At 48.8% G+C, this 18,370-nt stretch overlaps 1 protein-coding gene across 4 annotated transcripts in view; it reads left to right on the top strand.

Annotated features, from left to right (window-relative positions):
* Positions 1-1,329: 1,329 nt before the first annotated feature.
* ASAP2 (ArfGAP with SH3 domain, ankyrin repeat and PH domain 2) overlaps positions 1,330-18,370 on the top strand; it is a 165,854-nt gene continuing 148,813 nt past the window's right edge. For all 4 annotated transcript variants that reach the window (XM_044262110.1, XM_044262108.1, XM_044262109.1 and 1 more), the window contains exon 1: positions 1,330-1,481. In XM_044262110.1, coding sequence (XP_044118045.1) covers positions 1,356-1,481 — 126 coding nt within the window. In that variant the 5' untranslated portion in view covers positions 1,330-1,355. The remainder of the gene's footprint in view (positions 1,482-18,370) is intronic.

Below are 18,370 nucleotides of genomic sequence, written 5' to 3'. Positions count from 1 at the left end.
AGATCTGCCAGCCCTTGTTGCATGTTCTCTCTGAAACCACATGAAAAAGAGCTTCCTCCGGGCTCCCATGCCCTCCCCGGGTTCCCTGCCTTTCCTACAGAAATTCCACCTCGGGGCATCCAGTTATCCCCCTCACCCCCATGGGTCCTGGTCCAGCACCCTAAAACTATTCCCAAGGAACCCAGAAAGATCTATGCTTCCGTCAGCTTAGGGAACACGACTGGGACATTCACTAGGGCCTTGTGAGCCCTGCAGCGGGATTCAGTGTGAGTTCCCGCCGCCCCGGGGGCCTTCACTGTGTGCTCTCCGGCAAACTGTTCTCTGTATACAGCAAGTAACCCTCGCTCTACGTGCCTCGCGAGGCTGCGAGGATGAGGCGACCTTACGGAGAGCACCGGAGCACTCGCCATATGCTCATTTCGTGTGACTGTTACCGAATCCCAAACTGGCGAGGGGGTGCTGCCTCGCGGGGCGCGGGACGCATCTGTCCCGCAGTGCGGGCCTGGGGTGGGGGGGGACCGTCCGGCAGGGGGCGAGCTGCTCATACTTTCTCCCTCGCCCGGACGGGCATTCCCGGCGGTCTTGGCGGGGCGGGGGGGGGAGGCGGAAACCCCAGGAAGGTTCCAAGCCCCGGGTGGCGTAGGGTCCACAGGGGTGGGCTGCGGCTCGGCCCAGATCGGGAGGACTGGGCTCCCGCCAGCCCGCCCGCCCCGGGGGGGCGCGCCCTCGAATCACGGCGCGCGACGCGGGGCCCCCGAACGCCGAGACAATGCGGCGCGCGGCGGCGGGAGAGCGGCTCGGCGGGCCGGGGCGCGCGCCGCCTTCCTTCCTGCAGGCTCGGCTTCCCGGCGGCGGCGGCGGCGGCGGCGGCGGCGAGCGCGCGGATTGGCGGCCCGGCCCTCCGCCCCGCCCCGCCCCGCCCCGCCCCGCTCTCCGCCGGCCGCCGCCCCCGGCCGGACCCGCCCCTCTCCGCGGGAGTCGCTCGGGGGCCGCGGCTGGGTGGCCGGCAGTTCCCGCCGGCTCTGCGCGTCCGCCTCGGAGCTCGCTCGGGCAAGGCAGGCGGCGGAGCCCTCGGCGCGGCGGGCGGAGCGGCCGGGCCCGAGCTGCGCGGGGCTGCGCGCGCGGCCCCTGCTCCCGCCGCCGGGCCCCGCGGGCGGCCGACCCGCGCCCTGCGGCGGCTCCTGCGGCTCCTGCGGCGGCGGCCCGCGCCCCGGCGCTTCCCTTTGTCCGCGGGCCGGGCGAGCTGCGGGCGCGGCGGCGGCGGCGGCGGCGTCCGAGCGGCGGGTCGGAGCCCGCGCGGCGGCTGAGGCGGCGGCTCCCCCGCGGCCGGCCGCCCGCGCCCGCGCGCCGAGGCGATGCCGGACCAGATCTCCGTGTCGGAATTCGTGGCCGAGACCCATGAGGACTACAAGGCGCCCACGGCCTCGAGCTTCACCACGCGCACGGCGCAGTGCCGGAACACCGTGGCGGCCATCGAGGAGGTGAGCGGCGCCGGGCGGGCGGGCTGGCGGCCCCGGCCTCAGGTGGCCCCGCGGCCCCGCGCCCTGCCCGCCGCCCGCCCCCGCGCCTGCCCCCGGCGCCCGCAGCCCGGGAAAAGTTTCTTTTCCTCAAAATCTGACGCGGCCGGGTCCCCCCTGCCCGACACAGAAGCCCTTTGTTCCGTGTAGGTGGCTCCGAGGAGATGGCTGATGGCTACCTTGGGCCTTTTTAAGACCCTCCCCACCCCCCGGGCCCTTTTTCCTCGCGGGGCCGGGGGCCGGGCGGCTCCCCGCGGCGCGGCCAACTTTCGCTGGGAAGGCGGGGTGGGCGGGGAGCGGGGACCCCCGGCGCGGCGGGGGTCGTAGGCTCGCCAACCCTCCCTGGGCGCCCATCTCCCACTTGTTCTAGAAGAGCTCCTGGCCGCAGCCTGCCCCGCGGCGCAGCCGTGTGCCCCGAGCCCCGCTGCAGCCCTCGCCGCCTCTGCCCCGCGGTCGGGCGGGGGGAGGACCCCGGCTGTCCGGGAAAGGTGTGCACACCTTAGCCGGGAAGGCCTGAGCGCGTTCTCGCCGCGCCCGGGAGCCGAGAGCGGGGAGCTGTGTGCGGGGCCGGGGCTTCTGCTCCCAAGATCTCTGATAGCCTCCCCCAGGTGCGTGTGTCTCACCTGCTTGAACCCCTGATCGCCTCCCTCCCCATCAGCCTGGAAAAGGCCTGATTTTAGTCAAGTGCTTTCAAGGTGCAAAGTCATCATGCCTAGTGCTAACTGGTAAGCCCTCCACATCCTGCGGAGAGAACACTTGGGAATGAACAAGCTGAGGTCCGCAATCCCAGCAGCCTGCCGTGAAGGGCCGAGTTTCTGAGCCCAGGGCCCCCGCTGGCTGTGTGGTGTGGGGCAGCTCCTCACCTGTCTGCCCTCATTTTCCTTACCTAGCAAACGGGACTAGTAATACCTCCTTTCCCGGCTTATTAGGAAGGTTAGAGACGCCGCCGTGTGTAAGGTGCTTCGACTCTGCTTGGCTCATCATAGGTAATCGGTTTACCAGCCACACGTGTGCCCGTGTAGAATAGATGATTAAATTTCACTTGGCCAGAATGTCAAGTTACAGCCTTAAAATGGGGGTATTGTAGGGATTTTAGAATATGATTGGGCTAGAGTGAGTGAGGGAAGGTCACCACAGAGCTTTTAATTAAGTGATGCCATTAATTTTTTTTTTTCCCTCTTGAACAAAGCAGCTGCTGTTAGGAATTGTTTGGGGGGGGATCCAGAATGTTTCCTTTAGTGGGATTTTTTTTTTCTTTGTAGACATAAACAGTCAATAATAGGCAAAATTATAAGTAATAGATTCAGCATTTTGAATGTTTTAAGTATACCTAGGGTATTGTCTGGCCCTCCCTCCTTCCTTGTCTTCTTTTTTTGGTGGAGGAGGGCTTCATGTGAACCTTTTGTAGTGAGTTCTGTGATCCCACATCACTTAATTCTGCTTGTGTCAGCAAGGCATAAAAAGATGGCTTTGAAAGAAGCAGATGGAGATGACCCAAAGAAGTTTTCCCAGAAGTACTGGTTGAAAAGCAAGGGGAACATTTTCTCAATGTTTTGAGAATACACTATTAATAATGTCTGTGGAAGAATTGCAATCAAAAAAGTAGCTGAGCATTTCCTTAGGCAAGAAAGCTTTGTACGTGATGCCTTAACGAAGGCTTGACTGTGTGGAAAGTTCTGTTTCTTTTCCCCGTTGCGGTTTGTCACTTAAATATTACCACTGGCAGATGCTGGGAAGCTAGGCAAATAGGAATTGCTCTTAAAATGGGCATCCCCTTCCTCCGATTAATTTTAGTTTGCTGTGTATAATTCCAAAGCTGTGCAGGAGATTACCCGAGAGCTCAGTGACTGAGCAGATTAAAAAGAGACTGGATTTGGTCATTTTATTAAATTGCAAGCTTGCTCCATGTTGTCGTCGAAGCACATGAATTGTTTAAACTCTCAAAAATGAAAAAAATTGAAATCGTTACAGGTCTGTCTTCACTTTGAGTAGAGCCACTATTCATAGTATGATGATGAAATTTGTGAGTTTGGATTTATGAGATAACTCCATCTGAAAGGTGTTTACTCTCAGAAATCACTGTGGATTCCTTTAAAGAATGCTCTGTTCCCAGGTGTTCAGTGTTCATTCCCATTACCAAAAGTTTTTCCGTATACACTTCGATTAAGAAGTGATGCCCACACATTTTGGTTTTCAACCACCATCTACTTTTCATACTGAAGTGAGACAGAGAGTGGGTATTATGACTTCTTATTCATTTAACAGAAATAAAATAAACTTAAAATTCGCAAGCTCGTGACTCCATGTTTAAATAGATGAGTCATGAAATGAGCAAATTAATTGTAAACTGATAAGGCTTTGTGAACCCATTATTCCCCATATAGGTTGTGTCTGATGGAAATCACTACAACTGCAGTGGGCTTTTTTGATAGGCGTACCTGCGGCTGGACTGTTAGTAGTTACTGGGTCCCTATCTTATACTATAAATGTCACATTTGTTACATCTGTTTCTCATCCCGGTTTATACATGAGGAAATTGAGACTCAGGATAATCTGCTCTAGGTTATAGAGCCTAGTAAACTGAAGAGCTGGAATTGAACTTGGCTCTGTGCTGTTTTCAGAAGTGTTGCTCTTTCCCGTTACTTTCTTTTTTTAAGATTATTTTAAAGTAACCTCTACACACAAGGTGGGGTTGAGTTTACAACCCTGAGATCAGGAGTCGCGTGCTCCACTGACTGAGCCAGCCAAGTGCTCCTGTTTTTTATTACTTCTAATAATGCTGAATTCTCAAAAAAAAAAAAAATTGCTGTTTTCTCTGAATTCCTCATTTTTAGATAGATATGAGTTCAAGTTCAGACTCTACTACTGAACTTAGGTGAGATACCTAACGTTTTCTCACTCGCCCCAGCACGAAATGCTAGATGACAATACTCTACTGCAGAGAGTTGTGGGGAGGGTCTACTGAGATAATCCACAGCGCCATACCCGACAGACGACTGGTTTAGTAAATGCTAACTACTTAACAGATTATATTATAGTTAATCCATGGAAACTGGTGAGGGCTTTTGCACCAACATGGGATTTTCATGGGAGTTAGGTAGGAAGAGTCGGGGAAATGGATTAATGGTTGAATGAGTTAAGTGAATGGAAAAACTATGTCTGTTAACCCATGCTTTTTTTTTTTTTTTTTTTTTAACCAGTTTGTTGTCTTGGCAGCAGGTCAGCACATAGCTATGTTTTAAAATATTCGCCTGGTGATCACTTTCTCTGGGTGAAGTAATTATTGTGCACAATTTTAGCAAAGTCTGCTGCTACCACTAGATGGAATCTGCCCTGTGTTTTTGGAAATAATGGAAAAAAATAAGTAGTTGTGGTATAACTCTGAAAAGTGAGCTTTTCCCCCCTTTTGGGGGGGTTGTTATTTCTGTCTCAGTTTCTTCGAGTCTCTAGGCTCTTTAAAATAGTCTCAAAATAGGAAAAAATCGTGTATGTACTTGGAATATTCGTGTTTATAAAACCCTCCTGTAGTGCACCATCCATTCTGTTTTGCTTATTTGGCTTTGTTAGATATGTAGTTTTAAAAATAAATTTGATGTTGACTCGTAAGTATTAAAATTTAATCCACTTCCTTCCGGGGCCATAATTCTCTACTATGTTGTCCTTGGTTACCTTGGAAATCTCATTGCTGTCACAAGCACAGGGTTCTGACTGCAGGGGTAAAATGAGCATCTGGGCTGCCCAGATTCCCAGGGGCCTTGCTGTCCTTGGGACCAAATGCCCCTCCCAGCAGTTAGAGTGGGAACCTGGCCCATGTGTTTTTCAGGCAAGAATGTGGTTCTGAATCTTAGCTGTTTGTGAAGAGGGCTCTTCCAAATCCCAGCCTACCAGATCTTGGGTCTTTTGTCAGAAGGACATCATCTTTTTTTTGCCCATGGGTTTGAGTTTTTGGAAATGAGGTTGTGTGGTCAGATAGGGCCACCTTATTTATGCCGTGTTCTGAAATCTGGACTTAATGTGTTTGGAAATTTTTGAGTCATTTAAGGAGGAAATGATCTTCTGTTATGTAATTCCCCCCCTTCCCGCAATTCAGTTTCCCTGTTTCTTGTGATTAACAGTGGAAATACTAATGGTACTCCTGGTAGGTTGCAGGCTCTGTCATGCAGTTTTCATTGAGTCTTGTTGCGCGCTGGGTGATGGGAACGGAATAGCAAGCGGAGTAAGTTCTGTCTTTTGAAAGAACCTGCAACTGAAGACAGTGAAGCAGACGTCTTAGAAACAATCCATGCAATAAACCAAGTTAGTGTGAGGGCTTTGGCTGTAAGATTGTCCAGCACCACGGATGCCCGGGGATGGCATTGGTCAAGTGTGCTTGGGGCTGTGGTTAGGAGGGCTTTGTATAGTGTGTGACTGAGTCATGAGGTGAAGGTGGTTGTCTGTGGGTTACCACATGCTTTAGTCACTGAAGTCGCAAAATGGTCTGTGTCTGCCTCCCTGCCTTAGGTAAATATTAATCCACTCCTGAGATGGTGGCCAACTAGGCCTCTGATGGGATTTTCCTGGTGCGCAATTTATCGAGCGCTGCTCAGGCCAAGAATTCGGAGGGATCCGTAATTATTCTCTTGGGCTCCACGTTTCTAGACACTGCTGCCTTTCTTCATGGAGCGTGTACATCGTAGGCCTGTACTCTCTAACATGGTAGCCTAAGGTTCAAAATTCCATTTCTCCACTGGACTAACAGAAATTCGAGCACTCGGTAGTATCGGTGTGTACGGACAGTGTAGATTTAGAACATTTTCATCCTTGGGGAAAGTCCTGTCAGACAATGCTGTTTCAGACCCTTGCAGCTCCAGGCGGGGCCCACTGACCAGCAGCACTGGCACCCCTGCCGGCTTGTTGGCACTGCACAATCTCAGATCCCACCTAGACCGGGAGCTGACTACGTTTGACTAACATCCCCAGCTGTATTACACGCATATTAAAGTTTGAGAATCACTGTTCTTCTAAGAGTGTGACTCTGGGTGCACCTTGGAATCACTTGGGGCTGGGGTTGCGGGGGGATTTTGTAGAGCACAGATTCCTGGGATTTTGTAGAACACAGATGTCTGACTTACTGGTTTGGGTGGGGCCTGGAGCACTGGCATTTTTAAAGCCTTTCTGCAAATGGGGTTGGTAATCCCTGCAGTAAACAGATAATCACGTAGTGTAATAGTGTAACCGACATTACGGTATCAGTGATAAGTGATAAGAAAAGTTGAGTGGAATTCAGGACTAGAAAGGAACTTGGAAGATTGGGAGACAGATCAGGAAAGGTCTCTCTGAAGAGGTGACATTAGAGCAGAGCCTGGAATGCAATGAGGAAGCCAGCCAGGGCAGAGTTAGGATGGAAGAACAGCGTGTGCAGAAGCCGGAAGATGGGAGCGGGCTGGGGCATTTCAGGACAGGAGGAAGGCGGTGGGCGAGGAGGGAGGGACGAGGGTGGGCAGGGCCAGGTCACGCGGGCCTCCATGGTCTTGGGAGGGAACTGGACCTTGTTCTGTTGGGATGGGAAGCTAGCAGAGGATTTGGGTAGGAATGACATGATCTGATTGACATTTTACAAACGTCACAGTGATTGTTCTAGGGAGAACAGACTGGAGAGGAGAGGGGGAGACTAGTGGGGCTGGGCGTCTGGTGCAGTCATCCAGACCAGCGGGTCCTGGCCTCCAGAGGGGCGGCCTGGTGGAGAGAGTGGTGTGCTGGGGAGAGGTGAGCAGAACAGACAGCCGTTGAACCCGGTGCACCCAGGCGACTGGGAGAAAGACCCCTGGTCTTTCTCTGTTGCTGCTTTGTGTCAGCATCGAGGCTGCTGTGTGCTGCCAGCCTCGCCTGTTCAGGAACTTCTCTTAGGACCAGTCCTGAATGTTTCTTTTGTTTCACGGCAGACCGGGGTCAGGGAATATTAAAGCAGAGTTACGTCGACCTGGGCTGGAGGGCCGTGCTGGCTTCTCTCTGTGGTTTCTAGGCCGAGGGTGGCCAGTGACACTTTCTTGGCTGTGTCAGATGCCTGAGATCCTGTCCCTGATCCAGCTCCCCAAATGCTCCTCTTTCCCTACTAAAAAGAGGTGCTGAGTTCACCCCGTCACTATCCTGCCGGAGGAACCTGCCTCCTTTGCTTACACTTGATTGTGTCCTATGGCCTTGATGCTGTTGCCTGGGCCCTTCTGGGTGCTTTTGTACCATTATCATTTTATCACGTGCATAATGTTGTAGAATAAATGGGCCATTAACCAGAGCTGGAGTATTCCAGCTGGATTTTTATTTGTATTTGGTTTTGTTGAGTTTATTGATTCGTAAATGTATGTTGGGCCCCTACCAATCCGTTGTCTCTGTCAGGGGCCAGCGTTGTGCAGGTGGACTGGGCTAGCTCCGTCCCCATAAGCCACTTATATTCTCATCTTTTAGGTGCAATTGTGGTTTTTCCTCTTAGCCTTTTTTGTGCCATGGACCCCTTTGATACTCTGAGGAAAGTCGTGGGCCTTTTTTCAGAAAGACGTCTTAATGCATCAAATACAATACATAGGGATTCAAAGGGAACCAAATATACTGAAATACGGTTAGCAAAATCTTTGCAAAATATGTCATACCAAGATATACTTTTTTTTTTTAAAGATATACTTCTTTACTAAAACATTAAATATCAAGATTTGGTAGTGGGTCTAATAATAAGTTCGTTATTTTTGAAATACCGATGAGTGTAAGCAACACTGTAAGATATTTCGAACTCCGAAGTTATATTAATATATCTTTTATTGGAGTCACAGATGCTGCTAATAGAACCATGGCATGTTGCTTGCATTTGTAATTGAAGAAAATGCTAAATTTCAGTTAGGGACGAGTGAAATGCAGATGTCATTCTGTTTTTCCAATCCAGGTTTATGGACCCCTTGAATTCAGACAAAGAATTCAAGGCTTGGTGGTAGGATTCTTTCAGTTGTTTTTGGACGGAGAGATGGACTCTGGAACAGTGCTCTTTAAGCAGGCTTCCCAGTCATTATCGCGCTGTTGGGCTGAGCGGGTTCCCCGAGTCCAGCTGAGAAGTGTTCTGCCCGAAGCCAGTGTTAAGGTGATCCCGTAGCAAAGGTGTTGGGAGGAACGGGGGTGCTGGGTGGAGCCGTCAGCTGTGGTTTGGCAACCATTGGTGGACCCGCCCGTTTTCAGGGTTGGGGCTTGGGAGTTTCTTATCCGGTCCCATAGGTTCGTTCATGCACTTGGCCATGCCTCCAGGTTCAGCAAGGCTGTGAATGCACTTGTGAGGCCTGTACTTGGGCCCCTGAGCTGGGCTGCCGCCCTGCAAGCCAGTTCCCCTGTTTAGACCTTCCCTGTTTGACCAGCACGTACCACACACTCCTTGACTCTGTAGGGCAAGCTTGCTGTGAAGCAGTGGGACGTTTTCAGGGAGCCGCTGCCCAGGTTTGAAGGGAGACCTCCGGACCGCTGTTCTTGGTGAGATGACGCGTTGGAAATCATGTGCGCGTCTGGGATGTCCGCAGACGCCTGAGGTGTTCTTATCCGTCACTTTTTCCCTCTCGCCTTTCTAGCATTGTTGGGGTGCTTACTGCGTGCCCGACAGGCTTTAAGATCTCTCCCTGTACCATTACCCTGTTTAATTATTAAAAAACTCTACGTGATTCAGAGGACCTGTGCTACTTTACCAAGATCGCAGAGCAGGGAGAAGTGGAGGCAGGGTTCCCGCTGAAGCGTCCTGACTGGGGAGCTGCTCCTAGCAGCTTCCTCTGTCTCCCCTGGGCCCGGAGAGGCTGTCTGGGCTGATGCCGTGTGGCCAGCAGCACCCCTCTTGCTATTAGCGATAGTGAGTAGCTTCGGTTGTATTTCTTGAGTTGCGGCTTCTGGGAGATCCTTCTGCCCTTCTGCTTCCTCTCTGTTCTTGTTGCTGTAGAAATGGCTTCTCTTCCCTCGCTTCACTGCTCTGCCGACATGCCCAGCCCTGCCAGCCCTGCCGAGCCAAGTGGCCCAGGGCTCTGCTCACACCCTGCAGGAGGCCTGCCCTACTAACGGTATTATTAATGATGTCACCTTTCCACTCGATCCCAAAGATGGTTTTGTCAGTGTGATTTTATACACAGATGCTGTCCATAAAATCAGGCGGCCGATGCAGACAGCTCCCTCTAATGATGGATGTCCTTGTCTTTTAGGATTCTAGCAAGGTGATCAGGATTTAGAGATCTCTTTCATGAGCTTCCCACAAGAAATCACATTCTTATTTTATATATATACATATTTTTAAAACTGCAACAGTGGCTGACATTTCTTTGAGTCGAGCCTTAATTGTGTCTTAAGGACTGTGCTGTGTTTTATTTTTATTTTTATTTTTTTTTAAGATTTTATTTATTTATTTGACAGACAGAGATCATAAGTAGGCAGAGAGGCAGGTAGAGAGAGAGAGAGGGAAGCAGGCTCCCCGCTGAGCAGAGAGCCGGATGCGGGACTCGATCCCAGGACCCTGAGATCATGTCCTGAGCCGAGGGCAGCGGCTTAATCCACTGAGCCACCCAGCCGCCCCTGTGCTGTGTTTTAAATTGATTGAATCCTTTCAGTGATCCTTGAGGTGGGTCCCGTTGTCTCTGTCTCACGGTTGAGGAAGTCAGGGCGCAGACAGGTCACCTGGCTGCCGCTCCCCATCCCACACCGCTTGTTGACGGCACCCCGGGCCACACGCTGACATCAGTCGGGCCGTCCTAGCTCTCACGCCTCTTGGTCCTTGCGTGCATCACCTGACTTCTCCCGCTGGCGTCTCTGTTCCTCTTAAGGTCTCTCGGGGGTCTCTGTAGTGCAGGCTGATCACCGTAGACCTTCTGTGGGCTGGCCCCCATTGTTGCTGACTTAGAGGACGTGTGATTGCCCAGACAGGACCATCAGACACGGGGCCTTGGGGGGGTGCTGGGCGTCAGAGGTGTTTATGAAGTGACCTTAACCGCCTTGAAATGAGTTAAAAGGAGAGATCTGGCTTCCTCAGCGCTGAAGGACTGAAAACACTGCTGCGGCTCTGTGTAAAGGATGCCACAGCCAAGTAGGCAGGGATCAGAGCCGTCCGGGTTTCCCTCTTTGTCAGCAAATCTGTGCTTTGAGAGAAGGCCACTGGAGGGTGAGTCACAGATGTGGCGTGTCCAGGCAGACTCGGGCTGAGGCTCTGTTCCCTATTGCCAGTCAGGGGACTTGGAGGGAGATTCTGAGAGGAATGGGGGAATCTCTGTCCTCGCGCTGGATCGATTCTGCCGATAGCCCTGACCTGTTGCTAACCAGCTCGTGGACCCCAGGCCCGCATTTTCCGGTCTAGCCTCAGTGGCCTCATTTGCGGAACGGAGAGCAGGATGAGCTGAGCTGCGGGGCTTCTCCAGCTCTTAACAATTCTGTGTGTCCAGCCGCCCGCATCACAGCTCACCTGCCTCTTGCCACTCTTTTCTGATCACCTGCTCTACTCTCGTTCCCTTAGCTGTTCACGCTCATTCTTTTCAAGAGGTTGGAGGTGAAAATAAGCTTCACCTCTTCCATTCCCCTTCGGAGAGTCCCTTCCCCAGAAGACCGCTGGTGTCACTCAACAGTGTCGTTGGTTCTTGAGCTGCGATGTCATCGGGTGCAGTTCTAGTTCAAGTTTGGGGCAAGTGGGGCAGTATTGTTTGCTCCCACCTCTCCTGGAGCAGCAGCTCTTGTGGTCTTTGCTGCGTGTCTTGGTCTGTTGATTCTGTCCCTGTCTTTCTTTGCTTTGCTGGTGAAAAGCAGGTTGTGTAAATGATATAACAGGCTTTTGTGCTCATTAAATGATTTGGATGATTGAACGTGAGGTAAATACAGGTCTTTTGCTACCCGCGTTCTCATAGCTTTCCCCTAGGTTTTGGGAAGCCTGTATTTTCCTCACTGGAAGCTGCACTCTGTGTTATGAAGTCCCGTGGATTTGTTCATATGGTAGAGTGGAGAAAGAGCACTTGTCAAGGAGTTAGAAGAGATGATTCTGGTTCTAATTTGGTCTCCACCTTGCTTTATGACCTTGGGCAAGGCACTGCCCTGAACATCTGGTCTCTAAATTGAGAGGTTGGGATTAACTGATCTCTGACTACTCTCTCCAGCCTGAAAACCCCACAGATCTTTGCATTACATATATTGGGTTTGAAAGATTCTAGGATAAGTGGTGGCAATAAAAATCATAAAGAAATGGCTAATTTGTAGTCCTGAAAATAAAGTGTAGGTTCTGAATTGTATTTTCAACTTGAGTTTTTTTTTTTTTTTTAAAGACCTTTCTGTGGCTTCCTGGAGTGTTTATTTGTTATTATTGTTGTTGTTATCGATTGAGATACAATTCACATATCATAAAATTCACCCTTTTAAACTAATTCATTGATTTTTTATTTTATTCACAAAGTTTTATGTTCTCCACTGTCCAGTTCCAGAACATTTTCATCACACCAAAAAGAAACCTCTTATCATTAGCAGGTACACTCAGTTCCCCTTTCTGTCAGCCCCTGATAACCCCTGATTTATTTTCTGTCTCTATGGTTTGCCTATTCTAGACATTCATGGGATTCATGAAATGAATTCATTCATGAAATGAATCCCATTTGATTCATCCATTTTTGTGCTTTCTACACATCCTTGTCAGTGCATGTTATTGATATATATATATGTGTGTGTGTGTATTTTTTTTTAATTTATTTTTTTTTCTTTTAAACAAGAGGGAAGGAGGAAGGGCACAAGGAGAGAGAGAATCTTCAGCAGGCTTCACGCCCAGCACCAGAACCCGACGCTGGGCTTGATCTCAGTACCCTGGAATCATGACCTGAGCTGAAATCAAGAGTTGTTTGCTTAACCATCTGAGCCGCTCAGGTGCCCCTGTTGTCTGTCTTTTGTTTTTGTTTGTTATGATGGCCATCCTAGTGGCTGTGAACTGGTATCTCATAGGCTTGATTTGCATCTTCCTAATGGATGATTTATGGTCCTGAGCATTGTCTCATGTGCCTGTGGCCATATGTATATTTTCTTTAGAGAAATTCCGCTTCAGATCCTTTGCCCATTTTTAAAATGGGTTATTTGTCTTTACTGTTGGGTTGTGAGACTACTTCATATATTCTAGAAACTAGACTCTTAGCAAATATGTGATTTGCACATATTTTGTCTGGTTTTGTGGATTGTCTTTTTACCCACTTGGTGGTATCCTTTGAAGCACAGAAGTTTTTAGTTTTGCTAAAGTCCAGAATATCTATCTTTCGTTTGTTCTTTTGGTATTATATCTAAGAAACTATCACCTAAATTACAGTCACAAAGATTTATACCTATATATTCTTCAGAGAATTTTTTAGTTTTAGCCTTGACATTGAAGTCCCGGATCCATTTTGAGTTAGTTTTGTGTATGGTGTGAGGTAGGGATCCAGCTTCATTCTTTTGCATGTGAATATCCAGTAGTCCCAACACCATTTGTTGAAAAGAGTTCTTTCTCCATTGAATTCTCTGGGTATCCTTTTTAGAAATCACTTGTTCTTTGATATATGGGTTTATTTGTGGACCCTGAGTTCTATTCCATTGATCTTTCTGTCTGTCCTTATGCTAGTACCACACAGTCTTGATTACTGTAGGCTTATAGTAATTTTTGAAATCAAGATGTGTGAGTCCTTAAACTTTGTTTTTTTCCCAAATTGTTTTGGCTATTCAGGGTCCCTTGCAGTATTATGTGAATTTTAGGATGGACTTGTCAATTTCTGCCAAAAAGCCAGCTGGGATTTTGATGGATTTTGCATTTAAGCTGCAGATCAGTTTTGGAAGTACAGACATTTTAACAACCCATTTTTAGCATTTTCTCATCTGTTACCTTGGGATGTTTTTCATTTATTTAAGCCTTTAATTTTTCTTTTCTTTTCTTTTTTTTTTTTTTTAAGATTTTATTTATTTATTTGACAGAGATCACAAGTAGGCAGAGAGGCCAGCAGAGAGAGAGGGAGGGAAGCAGGCTCCCTGCTGAGCAGAGAGCCCCATACGGAGCTCGATCCCAGGACCCTGAGATCATGACTTAAGCTGAAGACAGAGCCTTTAACCCACTGAGCCACCCAGGTGCCCCAAGCCTTTAATTTCTTTTAATGATGTTTTGCAGTTTTCGTGTACAGGTTTTATACTTCTTTTGTTAGGTTTATTCCTGAGTGTTTTATTCTTTTTGATGCTATTATAAATGGAATTGTTTTCTTAATTCCCTTTCTGGATTATTTATTAATGTATAGAAATATAATAAACTTTTGTATATATTATATCCTGCAATCTCGACGAGTCTGTTCATTAGTTCTCATAGAGGCGTGTGCGTGCTTGCGCGCCTTAGGATTGTCTATATTTAAGATAACGTCATTTGCTAATAGAGATAGTTTTATTTCTTCTTTAACAATCTGGGTGTCTTTCATTTCTTTGTATTGTGTAGTTGCTGGATCAGTTCCTAATCATCCTTAAATGCCCATTGGGTTGTGCAGAATAGGGGCTTGATTACTTTGTGGGATGACGGACTTTAGAATTAAGAAAACATTTTGTATGTACAGCCAAAATTCCTTATGTTTAATTTGTTTTGCTCCTTCTCATTTGGGCTCTGAATATACTAAGGAAATTGGAAGACTGGTCTGCTTGGTCTCTGGTTGCAAAGTAAGGTTGGGCTGGTAAGTGGGTTTCTGATATCTGCCTCGTTCAGCCTGGATGTTCAGCAGCCACCTTGGAAGTTCATGGCCCAGGAGACGGCCTTGTCTGTTTCTGTAGCAGCAAATTCTGAACAGCCCATTGTCTCTGCTGCTTAACGTGGCTTTTGGGTTGCTCCTTTTGAGAAGCATCATCTTGATTTGTTCACCGCAGAGACCACTTACTTTTTGACAGAAGGTAATTGTTGGGATTCCTGGTTTTCTTCTCACCTTGTGAATCTCTGTTTTGGCACATAGGAATGAGGTGTGTTTACTCCTGGAGCTGTTGGGCTGTCAGAACCTGTGGCTTTTCTTTGGCTTGGTTGTGGCTTGCCAGGTCGCCAGCTTTTGATTCAGAAGTGGTGCTGCCGGATCACTTGCCAGCAGGAGTGGCCCGCGGTAGAGATGGTAAAGGAGACAGAACAGTCCTTCACCCTTTTCATCCTCCTCTTCCGTCCTCCGCGCTCCTGTCTCTGTCTTTTCCTTGGTACCAAGTTGCTTATGCTGCAATTTAGGTGGTGTCTGAAGCTTAAAATTCTCTCCCTCTCCTTCTCCCCTGCTTTCTCTCCTACCTTCACTCCTTCCTTGTATTTCCAGGCCTGAGGGGCCGCCTTGTGTTTTTTTTTTTTAGAAGATGATATTCTAGCCAGAGGGGACTCAGGAGGGAAGCTTTAATTGGGATTTCCGGCTGAGGCCTGCCTTCCTACATCTCTCCAGACCCACTGGTAAGCTGCTGCTTTGCTGATGACATTTAAAGTTGGCCTTCTTTCCTGCCATACTGCCTCCATTTTCCAGAACTGGGTTTATTGTTCTGTGTTTTAAAAAATGATTTATTGGGACGCCTGGGTGGCTCAGTTGGTTAAGCGGCTGCCTTCGGCTCAGGTCATGATCCCAGCGTCCTGGGATCGAGTCCCATATCGGGCTCCTTGCTCGGCGGGGAGCCTGCTTCTCCCTCTGTCTCTGCCTGCCATTTGTCTGCCTGTGCTTGCTCTCTCTCCCTCTCTCTCTGACAAATAAATAAAATCTTTAAAAAAAAATAAAAATAATAAAAAAAAATAAAAAATGATTTATTATCTCATGTAGCAATGTGGAAGGAACTTAATTTTTGAAGTGCACAGTTTTTTTCTTTATGGTCCCAGCAAAGTAAAGGAGGCTTGATTGATCTTAGGACAAAATTGCTTTAGTCATAGCTAATATGGAATCTCCTAAGGGCTCCTGTTTTATTTGCTCTTTTAATTTATGAACCACCTTGTGTCTCCTTAAGCGTCTGTGCATGAAGCCAATGAGCCTGACACGTCCCATTCCGGGCTTTATTTCTGCCCTGATGCAAGGTGAGCTGCTACAGGGTTCTGACACTGTTCCATTTGGGGTTGGGTTAGGGAGTACTAGTGTCAGCCAATGAGTGTTTCAGGATTTTGTTACTGCTTTTTTCCAAAGAAAAATACAGCATTAGCTTGAATAATTAAAGCTGGGGACCGTAACTGGGAAGTAAATAAAAAGACCCCCAAGTAAGTGTAAAGTATCTGCTAGGAACCCCTTTTTGTTTCTCTCTAGGTCATGTCATCCTCAAGGTTCTAGAAAAGTAGTAAAACAGGGACGCCTGGGTGGCTCAGTGGGTTAAAGCCTCTGCCTTCAGCTTGGGTCATGATCTTAGGGTCCTGGGATCGAGCCCCGCATCGGGCTCTCTGCTCAGTGGGGAGCCTGCTTCCCTCCTCTCTCTGCCTACTTGTGATTTCTCTCTGTCAAATAAATAAATAAATTCTTTAAAAGAAAAAAAAAAAAAAAGAAAGGTAGTAAAACAGAAATAGCAGAGACCAATGCTCAACAGCTGAGGCCAGTGGAAGAGGAAAAGAGGGAATTAGACTCTTGCCGAATGTGGGGCCACCCCTGCTGCAGGAATTCCTGGGGCTCCCACGATGCTGTGGCAGAGCACGAAGAAGAGTCCAGATCCGTGCCCTCTGCTGCGGTGGGCAGGGAAGCATGCGGTCCACTGAGGAGAATTTGCATGAAAATAGCTTCTGGGTTTTGTGGTGTAATTTTGATGAGCTTTAGTTTCCTGAGAAAATTAATCTATGTAGAACACCTTCTTCCGTTGGTGTTGGCCCAAATGAGGCCTTTGGTATAGTTTTCAGGATGGAGTTTGGGCCGTGGGTAGCCTGATGTAGAAATCTGTTTCTGGGACACGCAGACGTAAGTGGGGACAGCCCTTGGCCCTCAGTTGTCTGCTCTTCAAGAGTGTGAGAGGGGGAGAATGAGCCATGTGGTTTCCTGTCCGACCTCAGAGTATTTTGGCACTTCCTTTTTGGGGTGAGGGAGCTTCCAGATCCGGAGATCCCCCTGCTTGCAGTTCCGAGCTCTCGTGTTGGACCTTCACGCCAGACTGCGCCTGGGATAAGGCGTAAGTGTTACTTCTCTTTGAACCCTCAGCGGCCAGCATGGGGCCCGGCGCGTAGAGTGTCTATTGAGCGTGCAGGTAATTGTTTTGATTTTGTGATTTTATTATCTTTCCCTTCAGAAGGTTTTCTGTGTGTTTAGAAATAAATTTCTTTTTATTGCCAAATCAAGATTGTCATGTCGTCCTTTGAAACAGGAAAATCTTTTTCAGAGTTATCAAGATCTCTGCTCTAAAAAGCATCCTAATTAATATCTAATTTCTTTGTTGAGAAATATATTAATCATGTCTTTTCTTCTGTAAACCCTTCCCTCACATCCCCAGTCCATCAGGACCACTTTCTTCTCTGAATTCTTAAAGTAATTACTCTCTGACTCACTTTTTTTTTTTTTTTTAAAGATTTTTATTTATTTATTTGACAGAGAGAGAACACAAGTAGGCAGAGAGGCAGGCAGAGAGAGAGGAGGAGGAGGCAGGCTCCCTGCTGAGAGAGAGCCTGATGCGGGACTCGATCCCAGGACCCTGAGATCATGACCTGAGCCGAAGGCAGCGGCTTAACCCACTGAGCCACCCAGGCGCCCTCTCTGACTCACTTTTTTGGTCCCTTTCCTCTGTCTGTGTGTCCTTTGATCCATGGGTTGATCAGTCCATCTGTCCATCCATCCATCCATCCGTGGCACAGACCTGGGATGTCTCAGGTGCCAGAGCCTGAAGTGTTCTGCATGTGTGGAGTGTGGTAGCCCAGCAAATGTGGGTGCTCTGTGTATGCTGGGGGTGGCCTTGCTTCCCTCCTCAGTGCTGACACGCTTCTGAAGCAAGAATCTCGTCAAAGGAGGACACAGGAAGGCGTATCTTGAGGTGTTGTGGAAGTTACAGCAATGCAGTTTGGGTTTAGGGTACTTGGAGCTGCCCCTCTCTGGTCAGGGCACAGGTTGGCATATTATAGCCCACAGCTGTTTTATATGCCAAAAAAAAAAAAAAAAGTAAGCTAAAAATAGTGTTTGTAGGTATAAAATGAGTTATAAAAACCCAAAAATCTAAAGAGTATGCCACAGAAACTGTATATGTGCCCATAAGGCCTAAAATATTTACTGTCTCTCTCTTCATAGAGAAAGTTTTCCCACCTCTGGGTGAGAGCGCGGAGTATGAGAACAGAGTCTTTGCCAGGCTGTGCCAAATGTGGGTACAGTGAGCTTTAGAGTTGCTTAGTCTAGCGGCCTACGTGTCCTGGGAGCCCCCGCTTTAAACATATCTGCTTGCTGTGGTGACCTGGAATTTGCTCCCTGTGGAAGCAGTCTTTTCTGTCCAGGGTTGCAGGGAAAAGGCTTTTGAGTAGGGGAGTGAACTGAGCAGAGCCGGGCTTCAGGAAGAATGGTTAGGCATGGGTGGGAGGGTGAGTAGGACCCAAGGCAGGGGCCCAATAGGGAAGCAATGGCCCCTGCCCAAGGAGGTGCTCACTGGGGTCTGAAGTAGGGCAGTGGGAATACGGCGGAAGGGGCTGCGTACTGCAACGGAATGACCGGGTCCTCCCTGGTGCCTCAGGAGGGATCATCCTGGGTCACTTCTCTGGCTTCATACTGGGCTGTTAGCTGTGGGGCATTTCTGAGTGGCAGGGGCACTCAAGGAACAGGCACGGGCAGCCTGGAGAAAAATGCAGAGAAGTCTGTTGGCCACCACTCGAATGTCAGCCATCTGTAGACCAGGCTTTTCCTTTACTGGTGCATAGCTTTCCTGCTGGTGCTCTCTGTCCGGATGCTGCCTCGCCAACT

This window comes from Neovison vison, chromosome 8, assembly GCF_020171115.1.
Source record: "Neovison vison isolate M4711 chromosome 8, ASM_NN_V1, whole genome shotgun sequence".
Classification (NCBI taxonomy): domain Eukaryota; kingdom Metazoa; phylum Chordata; class Mammalia; order Carnivora; family Mustelidae; genus Neogale; species Neogale vison.
Note: the sequence above shows the minus strand (reverse complement) of the source record. Positions and strands in the feature narration are given on the sequence as shown.